Genomic DNA, 27,719 nt, shown 5'->3' with positions numbered 1-27,719 from the left:
AGGAACACTCACTCACCCTTTCCTTCAGACGAACACATGTGAAACCCAACAGGTGGTTCAACTGCCGCCTCTTGATCTTGAATGTGTTCTCCTTCTCATCACGCATCTGTGAAATTATATTACAAACTTTAAAAACAAATTTTCTTGAATGGGAGGTATAAAATACAGTGCACTGTAAGGTGAAACAACACAACAGCCTGCTGCTCTCAGCAAACTACACATTACTTTTTGCAATATACTATGGATCCCAGATATTCAAAATGAAAAACTAGGACACTTCATTGTACATATGCAAAATATTCTACTACCACAGCAGTACCATATTTAAATGTTTGGGATTTAAATGTATATGGCATTAGCTAGAGTCATTGGAAAGGTGTAGGATGTATTTTCTAAATGAAAATGAGTGTAATGAGCTAATTTTAGGTATTTATTTTCAACTTTAGCTCAGAGATTTAAAAAAAAAACCATTTAATTTCACAAAAAAAAAAAAAAAAAAAAAGATGTACCTTTGTGAAGTACATCCAGTGTTGTCATTGCCTTCAACATTTTTTTTGTTATTTGCTTTACGTCGCACCGACACAGATAGGTCTTATGGAGACGATGGTGCAGGAAGGGGCTAGGAGTGGGAAGGAAGCAGCCGTGGCCTTAAGGTACAGCCCCAGCATTTGCCTGGTGTGAAAATGGGAAACCACGGAAAACCAGGGCTGCCGACAGTGGGGCCTTCAACATTAGCATACCAGCCAATTTTCAAAACAAAACAAAAAAAAAATTGTGAGGTTGTGAAAAACACTTTTCCCATCATGTGATGCTGAAAAATCACACTACTCCACAGTAGTGATATGAGTAAAGGGAAACTCGTTTTAAAAATTGTTGCAGAAAAAGAGAATTATAACTTTTCACTAGAATAAAACATCAAACCATGGCTGCACACTTTATCTGGCTCTGTCACATGAACAAACACTTATTACCATACCTTTTAACAAGCAAAACTGCATAAACAACTGATCACAACTGAAGTTACTCGAGCTGTACTGATCAACGTACTGAACACGTCATCATTCATACCGACTGCAAATAAAGACAAGATGCAATACAACGGAGAAAAAAGTACGCCAGATTTGAGCATCCCGATATTCATTTTTCATTTTACAACCATGAATGTGAACAGAACTTCCAGCCTCACAGCAGCTAGTAACAGGCGCACCTTCAGCCACTCATAGTGTGACCCTGTCATTGAAACACTGTATGGAATGAAAAGTACAAGAGACGTCAGTTTTTACATAATTTTTACAATACAGTAGAGTCTCGCTCATCCGACCTTCGCTTATCCGACATTCCGTGTTATCCGACACTGGTAGACTTAATTTGAACTTTTGGTGGAGACTAAATTCAGGCACACCCGCTGTGGAGGGTGCGACTATGGGACAAGCACTGGCCTGACCGCTGGCGGTAGGACAGTTTTTTTCTCAAGGACAGGTGCAGTGAGTCTTCAGTCAATGTAGTATTGGTTGGGTGCGGATGTTCTAGTTTTCATATCCTCTGTGAGTATAGCGAGTAAATGGAAGAAAGTGATTGTTTCTATAGAAGACGAGTGCATTAAAGAGACTGGACAAAGGGGAAATTCTTCAAAATGTGGCTCCAGATTATGGATGTTGGATGTGTTACTGTGGCAGACTGGAAAAAACAGAGGGAAGAAATTTAAAAGTGGTGCTCTACCAGAGCAGAGAAAAAATGAAAAATGTGAGTCCGAAAAAGTAAGTGAAGCACTATTTATTTGGTTATCTCAACACCGGGAGAAGGACCTGCCAATATCTGGCCCCATTCTACAGGAAAAGGCTGCGTATTTCCAGAAGGGGTTTAATGAAGGGGGCCGTAATTTTCCTGCCAGTGCTGGGTGGCTTGATCGGTGGAAAAAAAGGTACGGCATTAGGCAGCTTAATATCTGTGGAGAAAAGTTTCCTTTCGTAAGACATCTGGAATGTTTTCGTTCAATACTGAATGTACTGTACAATTGAATTGATAATTCAATAAACAGAGTACCGTAAAACATGTCATTGTTTTAGTACTAGAGTATAGCCTTGCTGATTGTTTCAGTTCATTTTCGAAGTTATTCTGTATTATCCGACATTTTCGGTGATCCGACGTACTCCAGGTCCCGTTTAGGTCGGATAATCGAGACTCTACTGTATATAAAAATATTTTAATTATTAATGCCACATCTCAATATAACTGTTATTTATCTCTAGTGTACTGCCAATAATTGTGATCAACATAATTATATTGTGAATATTGAACATTTTTAGCATTAATTTTAAAGCCGTTCAGTCCCTCCCTTGAGCTAATAGTTCAATGGGACAATACTCAGAATAAGTTAAACACCCCCATCCAACGGACGAATCATGAACCGAGTCACATGCTCTCACTCCATATGAACACTGTGGAGAGGTTTGGAATTTAATCCAGGATTTTGGCACGCAATCTAGTGACTAAACATTTTATACCACCACCTCTCCTAACCCTGCTGACCAATATTCTGATGACGATTTTTTTTTTTTAACCAACAGGGCATAAACTGGTCAACCGTGGTGTCAGACTATTTAGACTTGACGCCTTAACGATCCTGGCCACCAGGCGGGCTTTATTTGTTTATTACATAGAAACTAAAATATGTTGAATTTAATTCTAAACTATATGATATATCAGTTAGAATTGTTTTTCATTTTCAAAGAAGTCGCTTCCTTTTTCATTGTTTTCATATTGGCACTCGACTGATTTGATTCATCATTATTATTATTTACTAGCTGATGTACCCGTGCTTCGCTACGGAATTCTACATTGTATACAGAATTCTAGGCTAGGTAGTGTACACATTGTGAGCAAGATTGTATTAAATTGCATAGCTCTTAACGTTACCCTAGAAATGCGACGGGGAAGTCACCAAACGTCTTTTCTCATATGAAGGCTGTGTTAGGGAATTTTCATTGTAATGATAGGCCCGCTTGCCTACCATCAGTCACCACCAAGTTGGGGAGTTTTCATTATAATAGCAGACACTTACTCTCCACCAGCCATTTTACATCCTCGGAAAGACTGTCTTGGTGGTTTTTCCAACTGAAATGAACATAGGTCATTGCAATGACGTCAGTAGGAATGGCGCGATTAAAAGCAATACTTTCATATGAAATACACCATCAAATGAAAGATCACACACTTTTAACGAACAGTACTATGCTGGAATTCCAGAGCTGGAATGACCAAGTCGCAGACAGTTCTGATCCGTGAACACTCTTCGTCTTTTTTCTGCGGTGCATGGGGGAGTGGGGTAGGCAAACAGTGGAGAGTCCCAGGGCAAAAACTATGCCTTTTTACTAATTTGTTTCCGAGGAGTCGGAAAATCTCAATTCACTACAATGGCAACGGAAAAACCTATCTGATTTGGAGGCAATTTTTCCCTCCAAGCCAGAGGAGAAGCCCCCTCTTCACTGCTAATTTGGAATTAAATGAATGTGGAATTTAATAAAAGTGAAGAGGAAGAAGCTTTTCTTAAGAAACTGCTCTTTTCAGGGTTGACTTTTGAGTTATTTAGTGAATTGTGGCGCTATAATTTGAAATAGGCTTAAATAGTAATTCTAGACCAGGTCATACTAATACTACTACTACTACTACTACTACTACTACTACTAAGTGAGCCTCTGCCGTAAGTGTGCATGCAGCTCATTCAAAACAGTGTGTCAGAGTAGGGATCGAATAACTGGAATACTACGATGAACCAGTGTGTTACGTACCTGCATTATCAGAAAATGTATGAAGCAGAGGAAAATGAAAATGAAAACCTACAACCTGTTTTCCAGTCATTGGCCGGGTCAGGGATGTAATAAATGAAGCATATATATAGGCCGTTAGTACGATGGGGTCGCCACTCCCAGTGATACATTAATGACTGATAGATGCTATGAAATGATATTGGAGAGTGTTGCTGGAATGAAAGATGACAGGGAAAACTGGAGTACCCGGAGAAAAACATGTCCCGCCTCCGCTTTGTCCAGCACAAATCTCACATGGACTGTCCAGGATTTGAACCACGGTTACCAGCAGTGAGAGGCCGACGTGCTGCCGTCTGAGCCACAGAGGCTACATGATCCAGAGGAATGGCATACTAAAGAAGAAAGTTTTCCAACTCCCCAGCTATTTCCCGCCAATGTTCAGTCGGGCTGTTATACTCGGTACGCAGTAGTAATCCCATCTATCGGAGTTGAGCGGGACCATAAGAAACGAAGAACATCACAACAAACAATGGTCAATGTAAAGTTATTGTTGATCAGTGTTATGCGCTTTCGATACTGTAGGCCTTCTGAAATACCACTCTTATCATAGTCGGTACAGTAAAACTGAATGAAATATAAATGATCGGAAATTGTATTGTCTATAACTTTTGTTATGTAGTACTTTTCGATAGCACCAGTAACATAGGTACCGGTATTTAGGCGCCTTCCCCTAAACTACCATTTTAACTCGGGCGAATAAAATTATTTACAGCCTAGACTGTAGTTTCTTATTCCCCGGCTCTATATAGCGGTTTTCATTAAATTCTGTTGACCCATTTTCTCGTGGCTAGGCGTTGATATGGACTTAGCAACAAAACTACAAATTCATTAATATCTGTGTTATCAGAGCTGGTACGGTAAAAATGTATAAGACATAATTGATTGGAAATTTAATTCTATATAACTTTAGTTATATAGCATTTATTGATAGGACCGCTAATAATATAAATATTCGAGAATTAAATTTAAAGCCTTCCCCTAAACTACCATTTCACTCAGTGTGAATAAAATTATTTATTGCCTAGATTGTAGCGGCTCATCCCCCGACTTTACATACCGATTTTCATTAAATTCTCTTCGGCCGTTGTCTCGTGATGCGTGTACATACATATAGACAGACAGACAGAAATTACGGAAAAGTAAAAAGTACATTTTCTTGTTACTATGGACATGACCAATACAGAAATACCATTCTTTTCAAATTCTGAGCAATGTACAGACAAAACTCTTATTTTATATATATAGATTTATTTAATTATTTGTGTCAGTAGCATCATACATTAAAACAAAGAAACCACAAATTACACATATTTACATTGAGTCACCTTGAAACTTGGCGATATTTAGAGCACTGGTACAGTGATTATGGGTAGTTCATCAGGGTCTGTGTTGTCTGATTTCCCAATCCCATTTCATAGCCTGTTTAATGATTTCCATGCAGTCCATCATCATCATCATCATCATCATCATCATCCTGAAAAAATGTCCAGCCCTTGGCAAGGTCTGTTGATTCTGGGGCAAAGTTTAATGACAGCATACCCTTGCTGACACCAACCCTCCAAGGGATCTAAAAGGTCACCCTTCACCTGGGTTACAGACTTTACTTGATGGGTTTCCGAAGCATTTCTTCCTCTGAGGGACGATCACGCTCAAAAGAAGGTGCTTCCACCACAAGCTGTTGGCCCCACTCAGGGTGTTGGGTTATTTCCCACCAACCAACACTTGGCGTGAGTCGATATCTCTATGGTCTACTCCAGAGGTGCTCAGCTCGGCGTCCGCTGAGGCTAGCCCAATGCGGCCGGGCTATCCTGACATAAATGCAGGCAGCTTGAGTAACAAGCATACGTCACAGTGAAGCGAAGAAGCATTGACATTCGACTGTGATTACAAAGCTCTCCTCCACTTCTTAGCGAAGTGCTGACTGGTGTACATTATTTAAAATAAAACTCTATAATCGCAACAAAATAACGGACCTTTTTAAGATATTTCGGTTTTATTTATATTGCACTCATTCATTCAAAGAAAACTGACACACAATTTTTGAGTAACAATCTACAAAGGCACCAGGTTTACAATTCCTTGGATGGGAATGGCAGCATTTACATTTTTTTGGAAGTAAAATTCCTGTTATCCATTAAGTAAAAAGTAATATAATTAGATAAGGCAACAATGATTTTGCATAGTACTGTAGTGTTGTGTGACTTTCCCCTTTCACTGAATTTCTGAAAAAAGTATTTAAAATTTAACAGGCATTCAGTGATATTAACTAGCCTCTAAATGGCAAGAGGGAGTTTCATCACGAGTGAGGACATAGATATTTACTATTAGAGATTAAAGTAAAACAACAATGTAATATCTACCAGATAGATGTACAGTATAGCTTCAAATAAATAAGCTAACTGATTTTATTCCCAGTAATCATGACTGGATTGTTGGCGAGTTTATCAGATAATTTAAATCCAAACGACCACAAGCCACAGCTTATCCACCTTAACCCCGTATTATATTAGAACAGTTTCTAAAGCACCTCTTAAAATGTAATACAGTGAAACGTTGTTAGTGCATTCCTCAGTAACATGCTTTCCCGCTTAGGAAGTTGTAAAATTCGAAGTCCCGATTCTCACCGTATTAAATCTATATAAAAATACCTTCACTTATCATGTCACGAATTTTCGCTATTACCGCTTTGTATGATCACATTTTTTCCTAGACCTGAAAATGTTACTGTATTTGTCTGAAAGAAACGTGATTTCCAACTCTGGTAAGAGCCATCGCCACAGTTGCGTGATTCCGGGGAAAGCCTTCAGGAACTTCAAAGGATAACTTGCACTTCCGGGGAGCAAGCCGTTAGTCTCACGAATGTTCAGTTATGCTTGCAGGTTAGCAGCGAGATTGCTGAATAGCAGAGTGAGCTTGTTTATACTTGTATTTTGCATTCCGTTCAGAAGGTAGAAATGTATTTTGTGCTGAGTGAAGTGTAGCTAATATTTGTCGCGTGATGCGGTAGGCTATATCTGGATTAGGAACATAATCGTGTGAAACTGACTAGCATGCTGCATATTTGTCTTGAGATAGCCTAGTTATGAATATGGAAAATTTGTAGTTCTTTAATAATGAAGATAAAATTAAAATCTGTCAGAAAGTGGACTGGCATAAACGCGCAGAGGTCGCGAATGTTGAAACTTGCACCTTTGAGTTTCGACTCAATCACTCAAGTTGGTCAAGTTTTATTTGATTCAAAATGGCGGCCAAAGTCATTCCTTGCAGTTCCATATGGTCGAATGTAACCTCCAATTCATTGTCTAATGTTGATAAATCCCACTGATCTGAAATAAAAGGCTTCTACTAACATTTATTTTAGAAAGACTGTGATCCGCAATAATACAATATATTTGTTGGCCCCTGTGCACGTTTTCATATTTGTAGTCTAATGTTTTTCACCACCTTTCAGTGTACAGGTACTTGTTATTTTATAATCCCCACAAGAAAAGGTACTACTATTTGTTCTCTCCTGTTTCTCACATCTTTTAATACTTTCCTCTCATCTTTAGAAATGGTAGGTAAGCCTATAGTTTTTACTGTACCTGCGGACACACGACGTAAAATTCCCTCATGTCGGAGAAAATCGTGTCTAGTGTTTCCATATATATGTTGGATAAGTTTTATTCGTATATTCATTAGTATATTTTCTTGCTTAACATGTTCTTTTTCCTTGTCCCCTGCAGAAACGTCTTAACGAGGTTTTACTGTAGTAAAAATTGTAACTCATTATGTAAATTATAAAAATATTTGAGGCTGCATCCGGTATCCGGTCAAAATACTTAAACTGCAATAGACATAAAAAACTTATCTCTTACAACGTAAATTGTAAATGACGTGGTTTTCTGCCCTCTTTCTTTCATTATTTTCTGCCCCCATTTCAAACTCTGGTATCACAGCAGTAATAGAGAGTAACTGGGAGAACATCGCACAATAATCACGGTCTGTGACGTCACACAACATCACTGTGGTTGAACAGTATACGCTCATTGCCTGCCAGTCAGCCCACTTACAGTGCTAGGCGCCCACGGGACAGAATACTCAGTGCGAGAACCTCTGATCTACTCTCTTACTACAGTAGAATCACCTGGCTGCCTCTGTGGATCAGTGGTAGAGTGTCGGCCCCCAGATCTCAAGATAGCGGGTTAAAACCCAGCAGAGGTAGTCTGATTTTTGAAGGGCGGAGAAAAGTCCATTCGACACTCCATGTTTTACGATGTCGGCATGCAAAAGATCTCTGGTGACACATTTGGTGTTTACCCGACAAAATTAATTAAATCTCAGCCAAAGACGCCCGAGAGAGTTTCGTTTTACTCAGTATGCCATCTAGTGGGCCTAGAGTAAAACGGAACCAGATGGCGTCAAATTTAAATATCTGCACACGGTACCCGAGGCCATACGATTATCATTATTATTATTATTATTATTATTATTATTATTATTATTAGCGTATTCTCCCAATAATGGAAGATGTTAAGCAAACAACTCAAGCTTTCTTTGGGTTCTTCTTGTTCTTCCAATAGGCTTTCATTCTCTCTGAGAAGGCTTGTTTACGTTCTTCCTACCATTTCGGTCTGCAGTGTTTTTGCTTTGGTTGCTCTGATGTAACTTCCCACTTGTTGACTTTGTGTCTGAAGGTGTCTCTTTCTAAAATGTCTGTTACACATATGTTTGCATTTTTGAGGTCCTTTCGAAGTTCGTCCAGCCAAGGTGTTGAATTCTTAAGTGAGCTAACATAATTTAATATTCTTTTTGACAGTTGATTTTCTGGTAATCTTGTGAGGTGTCCAAAGAATTTCATTCGTCTTTTCTTAATGTCAATTTCAATGTTTGAAACTTTTTCTGTTGTTTTGATTGATTGTAGCCTGTAACCATCTTGGGTATATCTTGCTCCTAAGATTTTCCTGATGATCTTCCTCTCTTGCTTTTTTATTTCTTCTAATTCTTGTTTACTGTTAAGTGACAATGTTTCACTTGCGTAAAGGACTGTTGGTTTTATGACTGTGTTGTAATGCCGAATTTTTTTCTGTCTTGACATGCATTTTTTGTTGTAGATGTCTTGAACTAACGCTAATGCCTTCTTGACTTTTTGGAGACTGTTTTGCTGCGGGATCTTCTCAAGGCCTGTCGGTTTGATGAATTCTCCGAGGTATTTAAAGTACGAGACCCGGTCGATTTTACCGTATTTTGTTCTCAGGCTCGTGATATCTGTCTTTGAACAGAAGAATTTAGTTTTCTCAAATGAAATCTGTAGTCCCACTTTTTCTGCAGATTCCTTAAGTATCTCAAGCTGCTTGATGGCAGTCTCCTCATCCTCTGTTAAAATCGCCAGATCGTCCGCAAATGCGAGGTATGGTACGTAGAGGTTGTTTTTGGGAAAGCCCAATCGGATCGGTTTCCAAGATTCACGTTTCTTGAGTTCCTTCTCCCATTCTTCCATAACCTTGTCTAGGACGACATTGAACAGAATAGGAGAGAGTCCATCACCTTGTCTCACAACTGTTTGAATGTCGAAGGGTTCTGAAATTTCTCCCATAAATTTCACTTTAGATTTTGTGCCCGTCAATGTTTGTTTTATGAGTTCTAGGGTTTTGGGATCTAGTCCTCTCTCTTATGATTATTATTATTATTATTATTATTATTATTATTATTATTATTATTATTATTATTATTACATGGCCAGAGCAGTTTCCCTCCTTTTCATAACTGCAATGTCTCCCATGCTAGGAAAACTGGCCTAATAATATATTTCTTTTTTAAATCATTGACAACTCTTCTTTTGTTCATTGACTCACTCATAATGATTCAACCTTTTGTTTACTCCTTATAAACACATCAACTAGGTAAGAAAGTAATATTTTTTAAAATAGTTTTTCTAGCAAGCTTGGAAAGGGCACACTGTTTGTAGAGAGATGTTGATAGGTGGCCAGTGAGTTCAACATTCCGTTATTCATACACCAGGTTCTATCCAGAACAAACACAAAAGACTTAGAGGATCAAAAATATCAGTGTCCCCAGCCAAACTCTTAATCAACACATCAAAAACAAACGGTGCATTGTAGAGTTCGGCAATGATAATTTAGGGCCGTTTCACGCACCGATAGAGAATTCTGCCAAGACTCGACAGGAAAAAAAAAAAAAGCTGTCACTGAGTACACACACACACACTCTCTCTCTCTCTCTCTCTCTCTCTCTCTCTCTCTCTCTCTCTCTCTCTCACTCACTTGGAGAAAGAAAACTGAGGAGAAATGATTTGATGAATTGTTTATTTATGTTTACTGGAAAGGAACAACCATGTGTCAAATCACAACATATATAGAGAGAGAAGAGATAGGAACATGAAAACAAACACATAATATAGTTGTGTGGTACGACACAGTAAGAAAGCCATCCCCGTACAGTCCATGAAAGCCCTTGGAGGAATGGAAGGTAAAGGTTTCCACCTTCCATAACCTCAGTACTTAGTGGGATAGAGTGGTTAGGCCTATGCCCAGCTGCCTTTGCTCCCAGGAATTAACCTGACACTCATTTCCGGTAGGCTGAGTAAACCTCTGCACCATGTGCTGCACCAGAAAGGGAAATCACTTTTTATTACATTTTTTTCCTGGTGAGGGATCTAACCCACGTCCATCCAGGTAAACCAAGGACTCCTTTTTTACTGCCTCGAACAGCCCGTAATGGAAAGAGGAGACAAGAACAAATACAAATGGACTAGGACAATCTCCATATCTTCATACATTGTCATGTTCAAACAGATAGGCTCTCTCCTGATGTTTTATGCATTATCCAACTATCTTCTTACCCTATACTTCCTGCTTCAAGACTGAAGATGATGGGAGAGGGATCACATCTAGTTACATGAAAGGAAAAGCGAATTTCATACCTTAAACCGTACATGGACAAGAGACACTCTAGCAATACAAGAGACTGAATAAGATACAATATTCAGAAATTTACACCATAATCAAAATTTTTTAAGTTTCTTTAAGTATAATGTTGTATTAGTCTCTTGTACATTTTTAAGTTATACACTGTATTTGTTCCATTAAAGTTATCTGAATGCTGAAGATGGTCTAAGTAGGACCTAAACGATGTTCTATATAAAAACTTATCGATTAGATGGATCTGAACATCATGATTTCCTACAGTCGTATTTTGGTGTAAGTCAATATGGAACGTAACATGACATTTACTACATGTAATTGTCAGTCATGTTTAAAATGCAAAATACAACAAAACAATATGAAATTTACTGAAGTTCACATCGGTACACAGAGTCAAATTCTGGAGAGAAAATTGAACTGGACCGACAAATTTCTGACCTGGCAGAGAATCTCTGCATTTTTAAATACAAGTCACAGAGTTTTACACGGTTCTGTAGATTTCTCAGCGTGTCTGTAATAGGCCTTATATATCCAACATCTTTATCGATTGCACAGAGGTCCCTGGTATAAGATCCAATTAGTTTTCCCATTCGCAATCACTTTCCTATCCACACAAATCTCAATCTCGTCTCCTCATAATTCTTTTACCAGAATCTGGCTGAAGATCAGTCAAGATTTCAAGCTTTGATTGTCTTCTTACCTGGTGACAGGCAACCACAAAATGCATTCTTCATGGTGCTTTCCTTTAATTGAGAATGTCAAACAATATAAAAACAAAATTTATCATTATATATCAAAAGCAAGTTTGACTATATATTGTAATCCCCACTGATATCTTTCTCAGAGACCAATAAATTTAAAATTAAGTCTCATGATACAGACTAACAAATAAGTAATCAAATTTGAAATTAATTGGGAAAACTGGATGTGCCTGGCAATGTCAGGTCTGATAGTGTTGTGAGACTGAACCTAGGACAAACTTGTAATGTGATTACTAAATTGTAAATTTTACCTTCATTCTGCTAGACATTAACAACTGTGGGTATTTACCTGATAAGCCTCTCAAATGCTACTCCTACATTAAATACATAAGTAGATATGCTCTTGCCTTGCACACATTGCACACGTATTTCTTCTTCACGTCATCCTCGGGCAGCTCTTCTTTGGTAATGCAGGCGAGGTGGTAGACACGGTGGCAGCTAGTACAGGAGATCACATCTCCACCGCGATGACACTCGAAACAATACCAGTCATGGTGGTCCTTTACTACCTGCATAAACATGTAACGCAGTTATTGAAGAAAGAGAACAAAATAATTACTAATCTCAAAGAACAAACAAATTTTGTAACCAAAGTACAAAAAAATCAATATGTAAACAGTTAACATAATATTGAAATAAATGACACTAATATTAGAAACAATGAGCATTTCAGAAATCAATATACCTTGGCTACATTATAGAAAAAACGGAAAATTTGTTAAATTTTGAAAATACTTTTTGGAAAAATAAGAATTGGTTTTCAATGATAGAAATATCGCACATTGTTTCGCCAGACTTCTTTACTGTTAAACCAGTAAGAATGAATATTTAATTCTGAATAATTTCATCTTCATCCATTCCCTTTTCCAGATTCTCTCTGGGTAGGGTAATGTACCAAAGCCCTCCACCTTACTCGATCTTTCTACCATTCCTCTTGTAGTACTTTATTGCGATCGACTCCTCTATTTGCAATACAGTCCACAACAGTGCTCCTCCATCTCATTCTAGGACATCCCCTAGTCCTCTTTCCAGTCTCTGTATCCATGAATGTTCTCTTTGGTATTCTAACTCCTAACATTCTCATCATGAGTCCAAACCATTTTAGCTCTGCTATATCAATCTATTCTTGAAGTTTACACACTCTCACGCTTCTCCTTATTTCCTCATTTTGTATTCTATCTCGTCTTCTTTCCCTACATGCTCCTCAAGAACCTTATTTCAGCTGCTTGTTTCTTACTTTGGTTCTGCTTAGTTAACGTCCAGGCTGCTGAAGCATAGGTCAGTATAGGTTTATAATAGGACGAGTATAAAACCTTGCACTTCATTGGCACCTCTTTATTCCATACAATGTCTCTTACACACTGGTAGAAACTTGCAGACTGCTGTATTCTTAAATCAATTTCTCCATCCAAATTTCCATCTGGTGATATCACGCTGCCCAAATAAACTGACTGACAGAGCAAATGCAACACCAAGAAGGAGTGGTTCGAAAGGGATGAAAGTTGGGGAAAAAACAGAGACGGCACGGACGAATAATTGATGTTTATTTCAAACCGATATGCAGGTTACACAATGCGCACGGCATCGACTCAGTAGGATGTAGGACCACCGCGAGCGGTGATGCACGCAGAAACACGTCGAGGTACAGAGTCAATAAGAGTGCGGTGGTGTCCTGAGGGATGGTTCTCCATTCTCTGTCAACCATTTGCCACAGTTGGTCGTCCGTACGAGGCTGGGGCAGAGTTTGCAAACGGCGTCCAATGAGATCCCACACGTGTTCGATTGGTGAGAGATCCGGAGAGTACGCTGGCCACGGAAGAATCTGTACACCTCGTAGAGCCTGTTGGGAGATGCGAGCAGTGTGTGGGCGGGCATTATCCTGCTGAAACAGAGCATTGGGCAGCCCCTGAAGGTACGGGAGTGCCACCGGCCGCAGCACATGCTGCACGTAGCGGTGGGCATTTAACGTGCCTTGAATACGCACTAGAGGTGACGTGGAATCATGCGCAATAGCGCCCCAAACCATGATGCCGCGTTGTCTAGCGGTAGGGCGCTCCACAGTTACTGCCGGATTTGACCTTTCTCCACGCCGACGCCACACTCGTCTGCAGTGACTACCACTGACAGAACAGAAACGTGACTCATCGGAGAACACGACGTTCCGCCATTCCCTCATCCAAGTCGCTCTAGCCCGGCACCATGCCAGGCGTGCACGTCTATACTGTGGAGTCAATGGTAGTCTTCTGAGCGGACGCCGGGAGTGCAGGCCTCCTTCAACCAATCGACGGGAAATTGTTCTGGTCGATATTGGCACAGCCAGGGTGTCTTGCACATGCTGAAGAATGGCGGTTGATGTGGCGTGCGGGGCTGCCACCGCTTGGCGGTGGATGCGCCGATCCTCGCGTGCTGACGTCACTCGGGCTGCGCCTGGACCCCTCGCACGTGCCACATGTCCCTGCGCCAACCATCTTCGCCACAGGCACTGCACCGTGGACACATCCCTATGGGTATCGGCTGCGATTTGACGAAGCGACCAACCTGCCCTTCTCAGCCCGATCACCACACCCCTCGTAAAGTCGTCTGTCTGCTGGAAATGCCTCCGTTGACGGCGGCCTGGCATTCTTATCTATACACGTGTCCTGTGGCACACGACAACACGTTCTACAATGACTGTCGGCTGAGAAATCACGGTACGAAGTGGGCCATTCGCCAACGCCGTGTCCCATTTATCGTTCGCTACGTCCGCAGCACAGCGGCGCATTTCACATCATGAGCATACCTCAGTGACGTCAGTCTACCCTGCAATTGGCATAAAGTTCTGACCACTCCTTCTTGGTGTTGCATTTGCTCTGTCAGTCAGTGTATTTAAAAATTTTCACTACTTCAAGAGGTTTATTTTCTATTTTTATCACTCCCCTGGATTTTCTGTTACCTCCTGTCATGATCTAAGTCTTACTTTTTGCAGTACTAATCTTCATTCCAAAATTTCTTATCTCATCATTCCATAAATCAACTGGTGTCTGTACTTCCTCTTCTTTATCTCCCCAAACTACGTTGTAACGTGAAAATGTCAACAAATATTTATTTAGCATAATTGAACTGTAACATGAAAACATATCATCATCATCATTTCCCTTTATCCAGCTGTAGCCGGGTAGGGGCAAATATGGTTCCTCTCCACTTTCTTCGGTCTTTTCACCACTCCTCCTCCAACACTGTGTCCCAGTCCAGGTTTCTTTCTATAATGCTGCGTTGGATGGTTTCCTTCCATCTCAATCGTGGTCGTCCACGGCCTCTCCTTCCTTGGATTTGCATTTCCATCACCTTTTCTGGCATTCTTTCGTCGCTCATTCGCTTTATGTGCCCAAACCATCTTAGTCGGCTCTTCTCTATTCTATCATTCATTTTTTCCACTCCAATTTCTTCCCGGATTTTCTCATTCCTTATTTATTTGTCTCTTCTACTCTTCTGTATCATACTCCTCAAGAATTTCATTTCGGCTGCCTGTATTCGACTCTCATCCTCCTTTGTCATTGTCCAAGTTTCTGCTTCTTAAGTTGTTATGGGTACGTAATACATCTTGTACATAGTATCCTTTGCTTCCATTGGCACATCTTTGTCCCATAACATATTACTTACACTATGATAGAAACAACTTGCAGCTTGAATCCTTTTACTAATCTCAGCATCCAGTCGAGCATTCTCCATTAATTCACTCCCCAGGTATTTAAACGTTTCCACTACTTCCAACGGCTTGTCTGCAAGTCTAATCTGACCTTTCCCTTCTTTCTCCCCTCTAGTCATAACAAGAGTTTTACTCTTTTCTACACTTATTTTCAATCCACATTCTTTTTTTTTTTTTTGCTAGGGGCTTTACGTCGCGCCGACACAGATAGGTCTTACGGCGACGATGGGATAGGACAGGCCTAGGAGTTGGAAGGAAGCGGCCGTGGCCTTAATTAAGGTACAGCCCCAGCATTTGCCTGGTGTGAAAATGGGAAACCACGGAAAACCATTTTCAGGGCTGCCGATAGTGGGATTCGAACCTACTATCTCCCGGATGCAAGCTCACAGCCGCGCGCCTCTACGCGCACGGCCAACTCGTCCACATTCTTCAATCTTCCCATCCACCACATTCAACTGTTCTTGAACCTTCCTGTCGTCTTCTCCCCAAATCACAATATCATCTGCAAATAACATCATGTTCATTTCTCTTCCTCCATATGCTGCGTTTGCCGTTCTCATGATGTCATCCATTACTATTGTAAACAGGATTGGTGATAGACTTCCCTGTCTCAGCCCACTAGTGATTTTGAACCAACTTGTCCAGCCAACTTGTGTTTGCACGCAACTACAACATTCCTTATACAATGCCATGATCATTTTTATTAATCCCTGTCCAATTCCTTTTTGCACCAGACTGTCCCAAACTTTCGTCCTAGGGACACTGTCATATGCCTTTTCAATATCAATGAATGTCATCACCATATCATTTATTTATTTATTTGGCATGTCTACTTGTGTATCGGGACGATATCTAACATTATCGCCCATTGTTTGGAACTGTCGTCTAATTGTGGAATCTAACATGCAAATTTGATTTTAAAACTTTATCTCCCATTATTACGTCTTTGCTGGATCTTTCTGATTCGCTTGATGGACGATCGATTATTGCGTGCTTGCGCAGTGGGGACTTTGAATGCTGGGAGCTTCTCTTTTCTGCCTCCTCTGTGAGAGACAGGGAGCAGTCTGTTGAGTTACTCCATCCAACATGGCTGTGTTTAGCCATCTTGCCGTAGTCGGAGAGTGTTAGATATGGAGTGTGACTCTCTGGGATGAGTGTGAAGAAGCTAGGGCATGCCTTAGTCCTCTTGTATATATTTTTGGGGTGCTCCAACCCATATTTATTGCACTAGTGTAAGAAGAAAACTGTGTGTGTGGTTTTTTTTTTTTTTTTTGTTTTTTTTGGCCGTTTACCGACATGCCACTTGTAATAGTAATGTAAGTTCTTATATTGGATACCTCAACTCTAGTGTACTGTAAATTATAAATAATTCCAGCAATCTCGTACGACCATAGATTAAAAGTGAGCGATCTTATCGTGGATTTGACCAACATCATAAACGCACTCATTTGCAACGTCTGTTAAACAACCGTATAAACCTTTGTATTTTGTGAGAGTTGTTTAAACTTACTGTGTTGTTGTTCATACCTTATTTGTCTAATCATTCTTTGGAATAGTTGTTATTATCGTCGTGATGTTTATTATTATTATTATTATTATTATTATTATTATTATTATTATTATTATTATTTTTAATAACATCAAGTCTGTGAAAATTGCTGGTCGATATTTAACTTAATATATGCCATTCTCTTAACGTTTTCTTGTCACATACTACTCATTGTTTGGGGTTCCTTGCCTATGGTTTATTATTACGTAATGTGTCATCGCATCTTATCTTATCTTATCTGATGGACACATTTTAATTTTGGTGGCTTTGATGACTATTATGGGATTATGTTTTTGGCATCGGTAACTGCTAGCTTCTGTTGTGTGCTTCCGTGTTCTGTTATTTAGTGCGGAGTGTTTTATATTAATTTTCCCCCTGGATATTCTTGATTTTTGTTGGGATTGCTTTCCACTATTATTTTATTATCATTTAATCTTGTTCAGTTAAATTGTGTAATTTTTTCATTATCATTTGTTTTGGTAGTGTAGCAAATTTCAATTTTAAACAGTATTTGTAGTGGCGGGCCTGCAAACTGATCATCACTGAGGTAACTTATTTATGAATTTCCGTGTAGTAATTATCTAATGTTTATCGTTCAAAAATTCTGGTTGCAACCAATTTTTCCTATTGTTAATATTTTAATCTTTTTGTACCCTAAGTAAACATTTACTATATTATTTAACAATATAGGTTTTAAGTCTTCCAATATTCGATTATTTGAAGAAACCTATGTTGATATCAGCTTCATTTATCTCAATTTAAAATTCTTAATGAAATATTGTTTCCACATTTTAATTTTCTTTGCGTTTTGGGTTTTAAATAAATATATATATAAATTGTACATAAATATTATGAATTTTCACATTTAATTTATTAAGTAAAATTCTTTAATTTTAATCTTGCCTCTTATTTGGTAGCTAGTAATATTGACCTGGCAACCCTTCAAGTGTTAATGTTAAGATCCTGCCCTTTATCCTTCGTTTCGGCCCTGCACGCGTTGTATTTTGTGCTACAGCCCTCAGGGTAAGAAATTGTGTTTTGTTTTCATTTTGTTGTTTGTGCATTTGCATTGTTATGTCTATGTACATCTTGATGAGGTTGCATACGTCATCAGCAAAGAGCATAGACTTTATTTGCTCATTTATCATCATCTCCTTGATCATTATCATTATCATCATCACCACCATCATCATTAATGTCCCACTCCTGTCGCCCGAGTGTGGTTATCTTCTCTTCGCTATTATGTAGAATTCTATCCATGATGATAATGAAGAGTAAGGGAGACAATACATTTCCCTGTCTTAAGCCTGTCTCAACTCTGAACCATTCAGTTTGACCCACTTTGGTTCTAACACAGCTTTCACAATTTTGATACAACGCTATTACAATCTGTATTGTTTCATTCCGAATCTGTGCCTCTGTCAATGTTTTCCATACTAAATTCCTAGGGACACTGTCATATGCCTTTTCAATATCTAGATATGTTACTACCATGTCCTTTTCATATTCCCAATACCTTGCCATCATTTGACACAATGTAAATGTTGGGTCAAATGTGGACATGCCTCTTCTGAATCCATACAGGTGTTCTGCCAATTTTCCCTCTGCTCTGTCTCTTATTCGTCTAGTATAAAGATAATTTAAAAGTCACCACCTTATCAATACACAGATTTATTTACTTCAAAATTGGTAAATTAGGTCAAGACCGGTTTCGATCCCTAAGGGATCATCTTCAGTTGACATACATATAAAAAATATATTTACAAAAACATCACATGTAAAATATTAATCTTTTAGTTAAATCAATTGAGTCAAAAAATTTTTTTGTATTTAGAATGTTGGTGGGTATATCTTAGTTTGAAAATATGTGTGTGAGATTTATAGGCTCACTATGTCTAAATTATTGCGTATATAGGTCCTATACTTCTTTACATACAGTGTCAAAATTATTACATTCAATATAATTTATCTGTTTGATGAAAACACTGGCAAATTGCTTACTGAAATGGTAAAGTGTGTACATTTTTTAGTTTAAAAGTACATGTTTTTTACATGTTGTCATATTACAATTTATATTACAAAGTATAGAATAAAATTATTCTTGCTATTGTGCACATTGATAATAGTGAGACTATTGTAGGGTCTTCAGAAAATATACCGTTGTTTGAGGTATGTCACTGTATATCTGCTTTTTTGAAATGTCAATAGCCTAATTACATTCTTATATATAAGTTATGAAATTTCACTTTTTATAGTTCGGTCAAATGGAAGAAACATAGAATAACCTTGTTAATTTAGATTCTTCATGACTAAAATACTGGTATATAGTACATTATTAAAATAGATCCTTAATACTAAAGTACAAGTATGTGGTACCTTCTGTACTTGTTTTATATATTACAATGGGGTTTACATTTATTGACATTAGTTCTATGGTTTGTTACCATTTGTAAAGTTGTGGTCTAATATGAAGGGCAGTTGGAAATGTTTAAATTTAGTCTGATGGGAAAGGGTTCAATCCCTTGTTTATATTGTTTATTTTTGCCGCTTGTTAGGTACAAGCATGGGATGATCTAGTTAAAATAAACTTTTCATAACTAAAATTTTGGTATATGGTAGCTTATTAAAATAAATTCTTTACATTAAAAGTACCAATATGTAGTGCTATATGTGCACATTTTTCAAACATAAGATAGGGTTAACATAGGTTAACAACAGTACTATGGGTTGTTACCGTTTGTGAGATTGTAATCTGATATAACTGGTCAGTTAGAAATGTATGAAATGTTCACATAAATAGGACCGAATACATATTTATACTATGTTGCCTTGCCTCTTTTTACAAGTGAATTGCGTGATGTAGTATAGTATTTGTTGCAACGTTATCACGTTCAAATTTTCCACCTAACTTCTCAACAAGAAATGCCAACACTACACCAATAAGACGGCTTTAACATCTGCTCGCTGGATTTCTTATACATCGTTATTATCCTATTGGAATGAACATTGTGCAATTCATTATCAAGCCTTCACGACATAACAGAATATTATATATTAACACATCACACAAGAAGAATTTTAACGCAAAGTTTTTACTGAATCATCCCATGTGGACAATTTTAATTTTAATGTCAACGGTATTCTTAAGTGCTGTGCTCAAAACAGTTCTGAATTCTTCACCATTTTAAATGACATATTCGGTTATCCGAATTATTTTAATGTGTTACTTTGTCCTTGTAGCTTTTTCTCAAAAGTTTTTATGGCTGATGATGTCTACAAGGTAGACGAAACATGTCCCGATATAATTAAAAATCATGTAAATATTTAGTTAATAAAGAATCTTGGTATTGTAAAGGTGGAACATTTGACCTACCCTTCAACGTATACTCACGACAATACGGGCTTTATAATGAAGTTTATTTTATGTAAAGAACTTTCCTATGACGAGGGAATAAAGTATCTCGCTTCCATGTGCATTGCAACGCACTACTCTGACCCCCATCCCTCACACTAGTATGATTTCCCAGCTGGCAATTTCTCCTTTAAAACCATAAGATCGTTTGGGCTCACATGAAAATAAAGCAATGCAGTTTCACCGGCAATGACAATATTGTTCGGTGCCTACAAATTTATTATATGAGCCACGTTTTTTCGTCAACTGTCAGCATCGCCAGTGTTCGCGGATTCTGTTTTCCCGCACACTGCCTGTTGTGTGATATTACGGCGTTCCTTAAAAGGTTGAATACAAAAGAATTCTGATTTCATTCAACTTAGCAATCATGAAGCGCACTGTAGACCCACCGAAGTGAGAGTAAGTGGAGAAAGCTACCCCTCCATGTTCCGGAACGCGCGTTCTATTATGACGCGGAACGGATAAATTTCGAGTTTAAATTGCTCTGTAACATACTATTGTTTTTAAATGTAAAGTCAGTTTCGAATTAAAAGTCTCAATTTCGGTAATGGGGCCGACATTGTACTTCAAATTACGAATTATCCGCATTTCGAATTAAACAATTGAAATAACATGCAAAACTACATCTCATGTTTCCGGGAACGAGAGCTGCTTCAAATTAGGCGGGATTTTGAATTAACCGATTTTGAATTATCGAGGTTCTACTGTAATTCACTCCACAGGTATTTGAACGTCTCCACTACTTCCAGGGGCTTGTCTGCAAGTCTAATCTGGCCTTTCTCTTCTTTCTCCCCTCTAGTCATAACAAGAGTTTTACTTTTTTCTACACTTATTTTCAATCTGTATTCTTCGATCTTCCCATTCACCACATCCAACTGTTCTTGAACCTTCATGTCGTCTTCTCCCCAAATCACAATATCATCTGCAAATAACATGTTCATATCTCTTCCTCCATATGCTGCTTTTGCTGTTTTCATGATGTCACCCATTACTATTGTAAACAGGATTGGTGATAGAACACTTCTCTGTCTCAGCCCACTAGTGAATTTGAACCAACCTGTCTTGCCAACTTGTGTTTGCACGCAACTGCAACATTCGTTGTACATTGCCATGATCAATTTTATTAATCCCTGTCCACTTCCTCTTTGCACCAGACTGTCCCAAACTTTAGTCCTGGGGACACTGTCATATGCCTTTTCAATGTCAATTAAAGTCATCAATACCATTCCCATACTCCCATTGCTTTTCCATTAGTTGTCTCATAATGAAAATGGGCTCTATTGTTGACCTTCCACTCCTGAAACCAAACTAATTTTACTGTATCTGTTTTTCATCCCTCAACCTTTCCAGTATCCTCGCCATTATCTTAGCAATATGGGATATAAGAATAATTCACCTGTAGTTCTTCAATACTTTATCGCCTTTCTTGAAAATTGGGATGATTATTCCTTTTTGCCAATCCTCAGGGACCTCTTTATTCTCCCAGACAATCCTGAGAACTTGATATGTCCACTGCAGGCCTACAGCTCAAGCTGCCTTTATCATCTCCACTGAAATTTCATCTATTCCAGCAGTTTTTCCATTCTTCATCTTTCTTACTGCCATTTCAATTTCATTCATTTTAATTTTTTTTATCCATTTCTTCATCAACTAACTGCCTTTCCTGGGGGTCCATTGAATGACTCATCATTTCTCATGTTCAGCAACTTCTGAAAATACTGTCTCCATCTATTTCTTATTTCTTCTGGCTTTGTTAATAGTATGCCATCTTCATCCTTCACAAATCTGGTGTTTACTTTCTCTCTCTTTTGGTTTCTTAAGATACCATACAATAATTTCTTGCTGCCCTACATATCATCCATCAACTTCTGCGTGAATAAGGCCCAGCTTTTCCTCTCCCACTACTTTCTTGGCCAAATTTTTTGCCTCCACATATTTTCATCTATTTTCTTCAGTCTTAGATGTTTTCCATGCCATTTCCTTTATCATTCACTTTAATCTTTACCCTATAATTCCACCCGTGTGTCTTTTTGTGTTTCACATTTTTTGTTGTTCTACCACATACCCTTTCTGCACATCCAACCAGTGCTTACTTAAATCTTATCCATTCATTTTCAACATTCCCCATCTCCGTCCTGGGTACCAAGGGTATTATTTCCCTTCGTAATTCTTCTTGTATGTTTTTCTCCTTCAAATTCCATACTTTAATTCTTTTCTCTCTTCTTAATGGGGGTTTTTCAATCTTTCCCACTTTCAGTTTTCCTATCACAACTCCATGATCTCCACCAAAGGCTTCTTCAGGCATGGCCGTAACATCTAAAAGGTTCTTCCGATGTTCTTTCTCGATTATATAATCATGGTCTTTGTTCGTCTGTCTTCCCAACCAAACCTTGTAATCTTCTTACTGTTCTTCCTAAACCAGGTGTTTCCAACAATCATTTGGTTCCTCATGCAAAAATTCACCAACAACTCACCTTCTGGATTTACATTTCCATATCCAAAGTGCCCTACAACATCTTCCTTTCCTTGCCTTTCCAATCCAACTTGTGCATTTAGATCTACCATCAATAACACTTCCTTATCTTCTGTCTCTCCACGTTCATCTATGCAACCCGTTTGCGGGGCATACAACTGGAATAGATCTTTCGTGCCATTTTCAAACTGTATCCTTCTTTCAGAGGACTCTCTCCCGTACATCTCTTCTTGGTCTCGCACAGTCCAAGTATGGCTATATCTTTTTCTTTCATGAAGTTAACCAGTTCTTCTATCTTTCCTGTCAGTGTCAGGACATTTGCTGTCACAATCTTGATGAAGTTTGGTGCTGGCTGCCCACTTCTCACAGTTCCCTCCAACACTCGAAGAGCTGCGGGTTGCTTTTAGCAGGGGCCGCCCTGACCTTTTCCGAGGCACCATTTCCGCTTTATCCATATAGGCTATTGTTACAACGGACTCACCACACCCAAAGGCATTTTATACCTACTGCCAATTCAATACTTAAAAGAAAGAAATGCAGTAATCACATTCCTATTTAAATGGGACCGGTTTCGACCTTAGTCCAGGTCATCATCAGCCGTAAAAATATGTACAATGTTTATGAATATTGGAGGTCAGTTTCACACTCTGATAGGCACAAAGACACGACACCACATTCTGTCATGCACAAAGTCACAACAATATCAAATAATATACGAAGGTCAAAAATAACTTGAAGTCGCAGATGAATAGATTTGTAGTAGAAAGCCGCCAGCTCCTGGTGATCAGCGCGGCACATTCAAGGTCATGCGCTGCGGTCGAACGCCAAAGTAGAGTGGAGAATGTTTTAAAGGTCCAGAATTTGTCACGGTTGCGGGAAGTTAAGTACGTATATAAATATACAAGTACTCATTCAATTATACTGATTTGCATCGTATATTTATATACGTACTTAACTTCAGGCAACCGTGACAAATTCTGGACCTTCAAAACATTCTCCACTCTACTTTGGCGTTCGACCGCAGCGCATGACCTTGAATGTGCCGCGCTGATCACCAGGAGCTGGCGGCTTTCTACTACAAATCTATTCGTATGCGACTTCAAGTTATTTTTGACCTTTGTATATTATTTGATATTGTTGTGACTTTGTGCATGACAGAATGTGGTGTCGTGTCTTTGTGCCTATCAGAGTGTGAAACTGACCTCCAATATTCATAAACATTGTACATATTTTTACGGCTGATGATGACCTGGACTAAGGTCGAAACCGGTCCCATTTAAATAGGAATGTGATTACTGCATTTCTTTCTTTTAAGTATTGAATAGGTTGAACCTCCTTTTCAATTATTTAATTTTTAACATCAATAATTTCAATACGGAACAATGAAATTTTTATCTTTAAACCTACTGCCAGGTTCAAAATTAGGTCGCCCCTAACATGGAGACAGATGCCTTTCGTAACCACTCCTCTGGAGTACAGACGCTACAGGTTTGCCCCTTCCGCCATCTCCACTTTACCGAAGTCCACCTTCTCCGCCGTTGAGGTCTTCACTCATAATCCTGAGCTGGAACCCATACCAGATGATACACAACAGGCCAGTGTGCTCTGGGACTCACATAGGCCGGGACGCCACTCCCTACGTAGATCTGCCTCCGGAAGAGTGTCCCTAAATATCTTGGAGAAAGCATCACCAGCACGTCCAATTTAAAACCAGGTGAAAATGGAAAGAAAAAAAACAACCACACAAATATTTACTTTATATCATTAACACACTGAAAATAAATCTGTATAAATATTTATACTGTCATAAGTCAAGAATATTCCCACTGGTACTTTTTAATCGTATAGAGGAAGAGTGGACAGTCATGAAAAATGAAGTCAGTAGGGCTGCTGAAGAAATGTTAGGAAGAAAGAAAAGATCAACTAAGAATCAGTGGATAACTCGGGAGATACTAGACCTGATTGATGAACGATGAAAATACAAAAATGCTAGAAATGAAGAGGGCAGGAAAGAATACATGCGATTAAAGAATCAAGTGGATAGAAAGTGCAAGGTAGCTAAGGAAGAATGGCTGAAGGAGAAGTGCAAGGATGTCGAAGGTTGTATAGTCCTAGGAAAAGTGGATGCTGCATAAAGGAAAATCAAGGAAACCTTTGGAGAAAGGAAATCTAGGTGTATGAATATTAAAAGCTCAGATGGAAAGCCACTTCTAGGGAAAGAAGACAAAGCAGAAAGATGACAAGAACATATCCAACAGTTGTATCAAGGTGAAGATGTAGATAATTTGGTTCTGGAACAAGAAGAGGCTGTTGATGCTGATGAAATGGGAGACCCAATTTTGAGGTCAGAGTTTGACAGAGCTGTGAGTGACCTAAATAGGAACAAGGCTCCTGGAATTGATGACATTCCCTCTGGATTACTGACTGCCTTAGGAGAAACCAGCATGGCAAGGTTATTCCATTTAGTGTGTAAGATGTATGAGACAGGAGAAATCCAATCCGATTTTCGGCAGAATGTTGTTATACCTATTCCCAAGAAAGCCGGTGCTGACAGGTGTGAAAACTACTGCACCATTAGTTTAATATCTCATGCCTGCAAAATTTTAACAGGTATTATTTACAGAAGAATGGAAAAACAAGTTGAAGCTGAGTTGGGAGAAGATCAATTTGGCTTCAGAAGAAATGTAGGAACACGTGAAGCAATCCTGACTTTAAGTCTGATCCTAGAGGATCGGATCAAGAAGGACAAGTCCACGTACATGGCATTCGTAGATCTAGAAAAGGCATTCAATAATGTTGACTGGACCAAGCTGTTTAAGATTATGAAGGTGATTGGGATCAGATACCGAGAACGAAGAATGATCTACAATCTGTATAAAATTCAGTCTGCAGTGATAAGAATCGAGGGCTTTGAAAAAGAAGCAGCAATCCAGAAAGGAGTGAGGCAAGGCTGCAGTTTGTCCCTCCTCCTTTTCAATGTTTACATAGAACAGGCAGTAAAGGAAATCAATGAGGAATTTGGAAAGGGAATCACAATCCAAGGAGAGGAAATCAAAACCTTGAGATTTGTCAATGATATTGTTATTTTATCGGAGACTGCAGAGGATCTCGAGAAGCTGCTGAATGGTATGGACGAAGTCTTGGGTAAGGAGTACAAGATGAAAATAAATAAGTCTGAAACAAAAGTAATGGAGTGCAGTCGAGCAAAGGCAGGTGATGCAGGAAATATTAGATTAGGAAATGAAGTCTTAAAGGAAGTGGATGAATATTGTTACTTGGATAGTAAAATAACTAACGATGGCAGAAGTAAGGAGGACATAAGATGCAGATTAGCACAAGCTAGGAAGAGCTTTCTTAATAAATTTGCTCACTTCAAACATTGATATAGGAATCAGAAAGATGATTTTGAAGACTTTCGTGTGGAGTGTGGCATTGTATGGATGTGAAACATGGACGATAACTAGCTCAGAAAGAAAGAGAATAGAAGCTTTTGAAATGTGGTGTTACAGAAGAATGCTGAAAGCGAGATGGATAGATCGAATCATGAATGAAGAGATACTGAATCGAATTGGTGAGAGGAGATCGATTTGGCTAAATTTGACGAGAAGAAGAGAGAGAATGATAGAACACATCTTAAGACACCCAGGACTTGTTCAGTTGGTTTTTGAAGGAAGTGTAGGTGGCAAGAACAGTACGGGTAGACAAAGATATGAATATGACAAGCAGATTAGAGCAGATGGAGGATGCAATAGTTATGTAGAAATGAAAGTATTAGCACCGATAGGGTGGCATGGAGAGCTGCATCAAATCAGTATATGGACTGATGACTCAAACAACAACAACAACAACAACAACAACGGTACACTTTCAGAAGCCTTTATTGGGTTTGTGTTTTAGGTTTCTTGGACAGATTCCACACAAAAATGACATCTTAACACCCTTCACTTTCCTGCCTGAACATATGGGCACAGTCCTTTATTTTCTTGTTCTCCCGGGCATTAATGACGTCTAGTTACCTGTCGATACTAATAATTAACATCAGAATAACCATACATAACTCTTATAAATATAGTCACTATGCATGCTACCATGTTGCTGAAGAATGTAAACATTATTGCATAGATGACGTGCAACAGCTCTTCTTAAAGATAAAAATTTCATTGTTCCGTATTGAAAGTATTAACGTTAAAAATTAAATAATTGAAAGAGGTTCAACCTATTCAATATATAGGAAAGAAATGTAGTGATTACATTTTTATTTAATAGTAAAAATAAATGGGACCGGTTTCGACCCTAGTCCAGGTCATCGTCAGCCGTAAAAACATGTAAAACAATGCATATGAAAAAGAAAAAGATTACTTAAACTCTGGATCGGTATAAGATCGGTATTATTATTATTTATTTTCCACTAATTGTAGGTACAATTTATGGAGGGTGAATGGAGAAAGGGCATAGCCCCACATACACGAAAGTGCCTCCATCACCACTTAAAATTACAATAGTCAAATATACAATTATATTCTACATAGTGTGCTTATATACAGTTACTGTATTTACAAGGCATATTTACACAATACTCCCAAAACCTGTTCTACTTTGGCGTTCGAGACCGCAGCGCATGACCTTGAATGTGCCGCGCTGATCACCGGGAGCTGGCGGTTTGCTTCTACAAATCTATTCGTCTGCGACTTCAAGTTATTTATGATCTTCATATATTATTTGATAGTGTTGTGACTTTGTGCCTGACAGAGTGTGGAAACTGACCCTTTTGACTGTTCTCCAATATTCATAAACATTGTGAGACTTCACCTATCATTGCGTGTGCCATACTACCATTCTTAATATTACGTACTGTTTCATCTTATACCGATCCAGAGTTTAATTAATCTTTTTCTTTTTCTTTTTCATATGCATTGTTTTACATGTTTTTACGGCTGACGATGACCTGGACTAGGGTCGAAACCGGTCCCATTTATTTTTACTATTAAATAAAAATGTAATCACTACATTTCTTTCCTATGTATTGAATAGGTTGAACCTCTTTCAATTATTTAATTTTTAACAGCTCTTCTTAAGCGAAAGTTATAAT

At 38.6% G+C, this 27,719-nt stretch overlaps 1 protein-coding gene across 2 annotated transcripts in view; it reads right to left on the bottom strand.

The window, feature by feature from the left end:
* Nucleotides 1–27,719, bottom strand: part of LOC136883508 (zinc finger MYND domain-containing protein 11) — a 313,597-nt gene that overhangs the window by 195,619 nt on the left and 90,259 nt on the right. For both annotated transcript variants that reach the window (XM_067155881.2, XM_068229918.1), the window contains exons 5-6: nucleotides 11,859–12,020; nucleotides 17–106 (exon numbers count right to left, since the gene is read on the bottom strand). In XM_067155881.2, coding sequence (XP_067011982.1) covers nucleotides 17–106; nucleotides 11,859–12,020 — 252 coding nt within the window. The remainder of the gene's footprint in view (nucleotides 1–16; nucleotides 107–11,858; nucleotides 12,021–27,719) is intronic.

This window comes from Anabrus simplex, chromosome 1, assembly GCF_040414725.1.
Source record: "Anabrus simplex isolate iqAnaSimp1 chromosome 1, ASM4041472v1, whole genome shotgun sequence".
Classification (NCBI taxonomy): Eukaryota; Metazoa; Arthropoda; class Insecta; order Orthoptera; family Tettigoniidae; genus Anabrus; species Anabrus simplex.
Note: the sequence above shows the minus strand (reverse complement) of the source record. Positions and strands in the feature narration are given on the sequence as shown.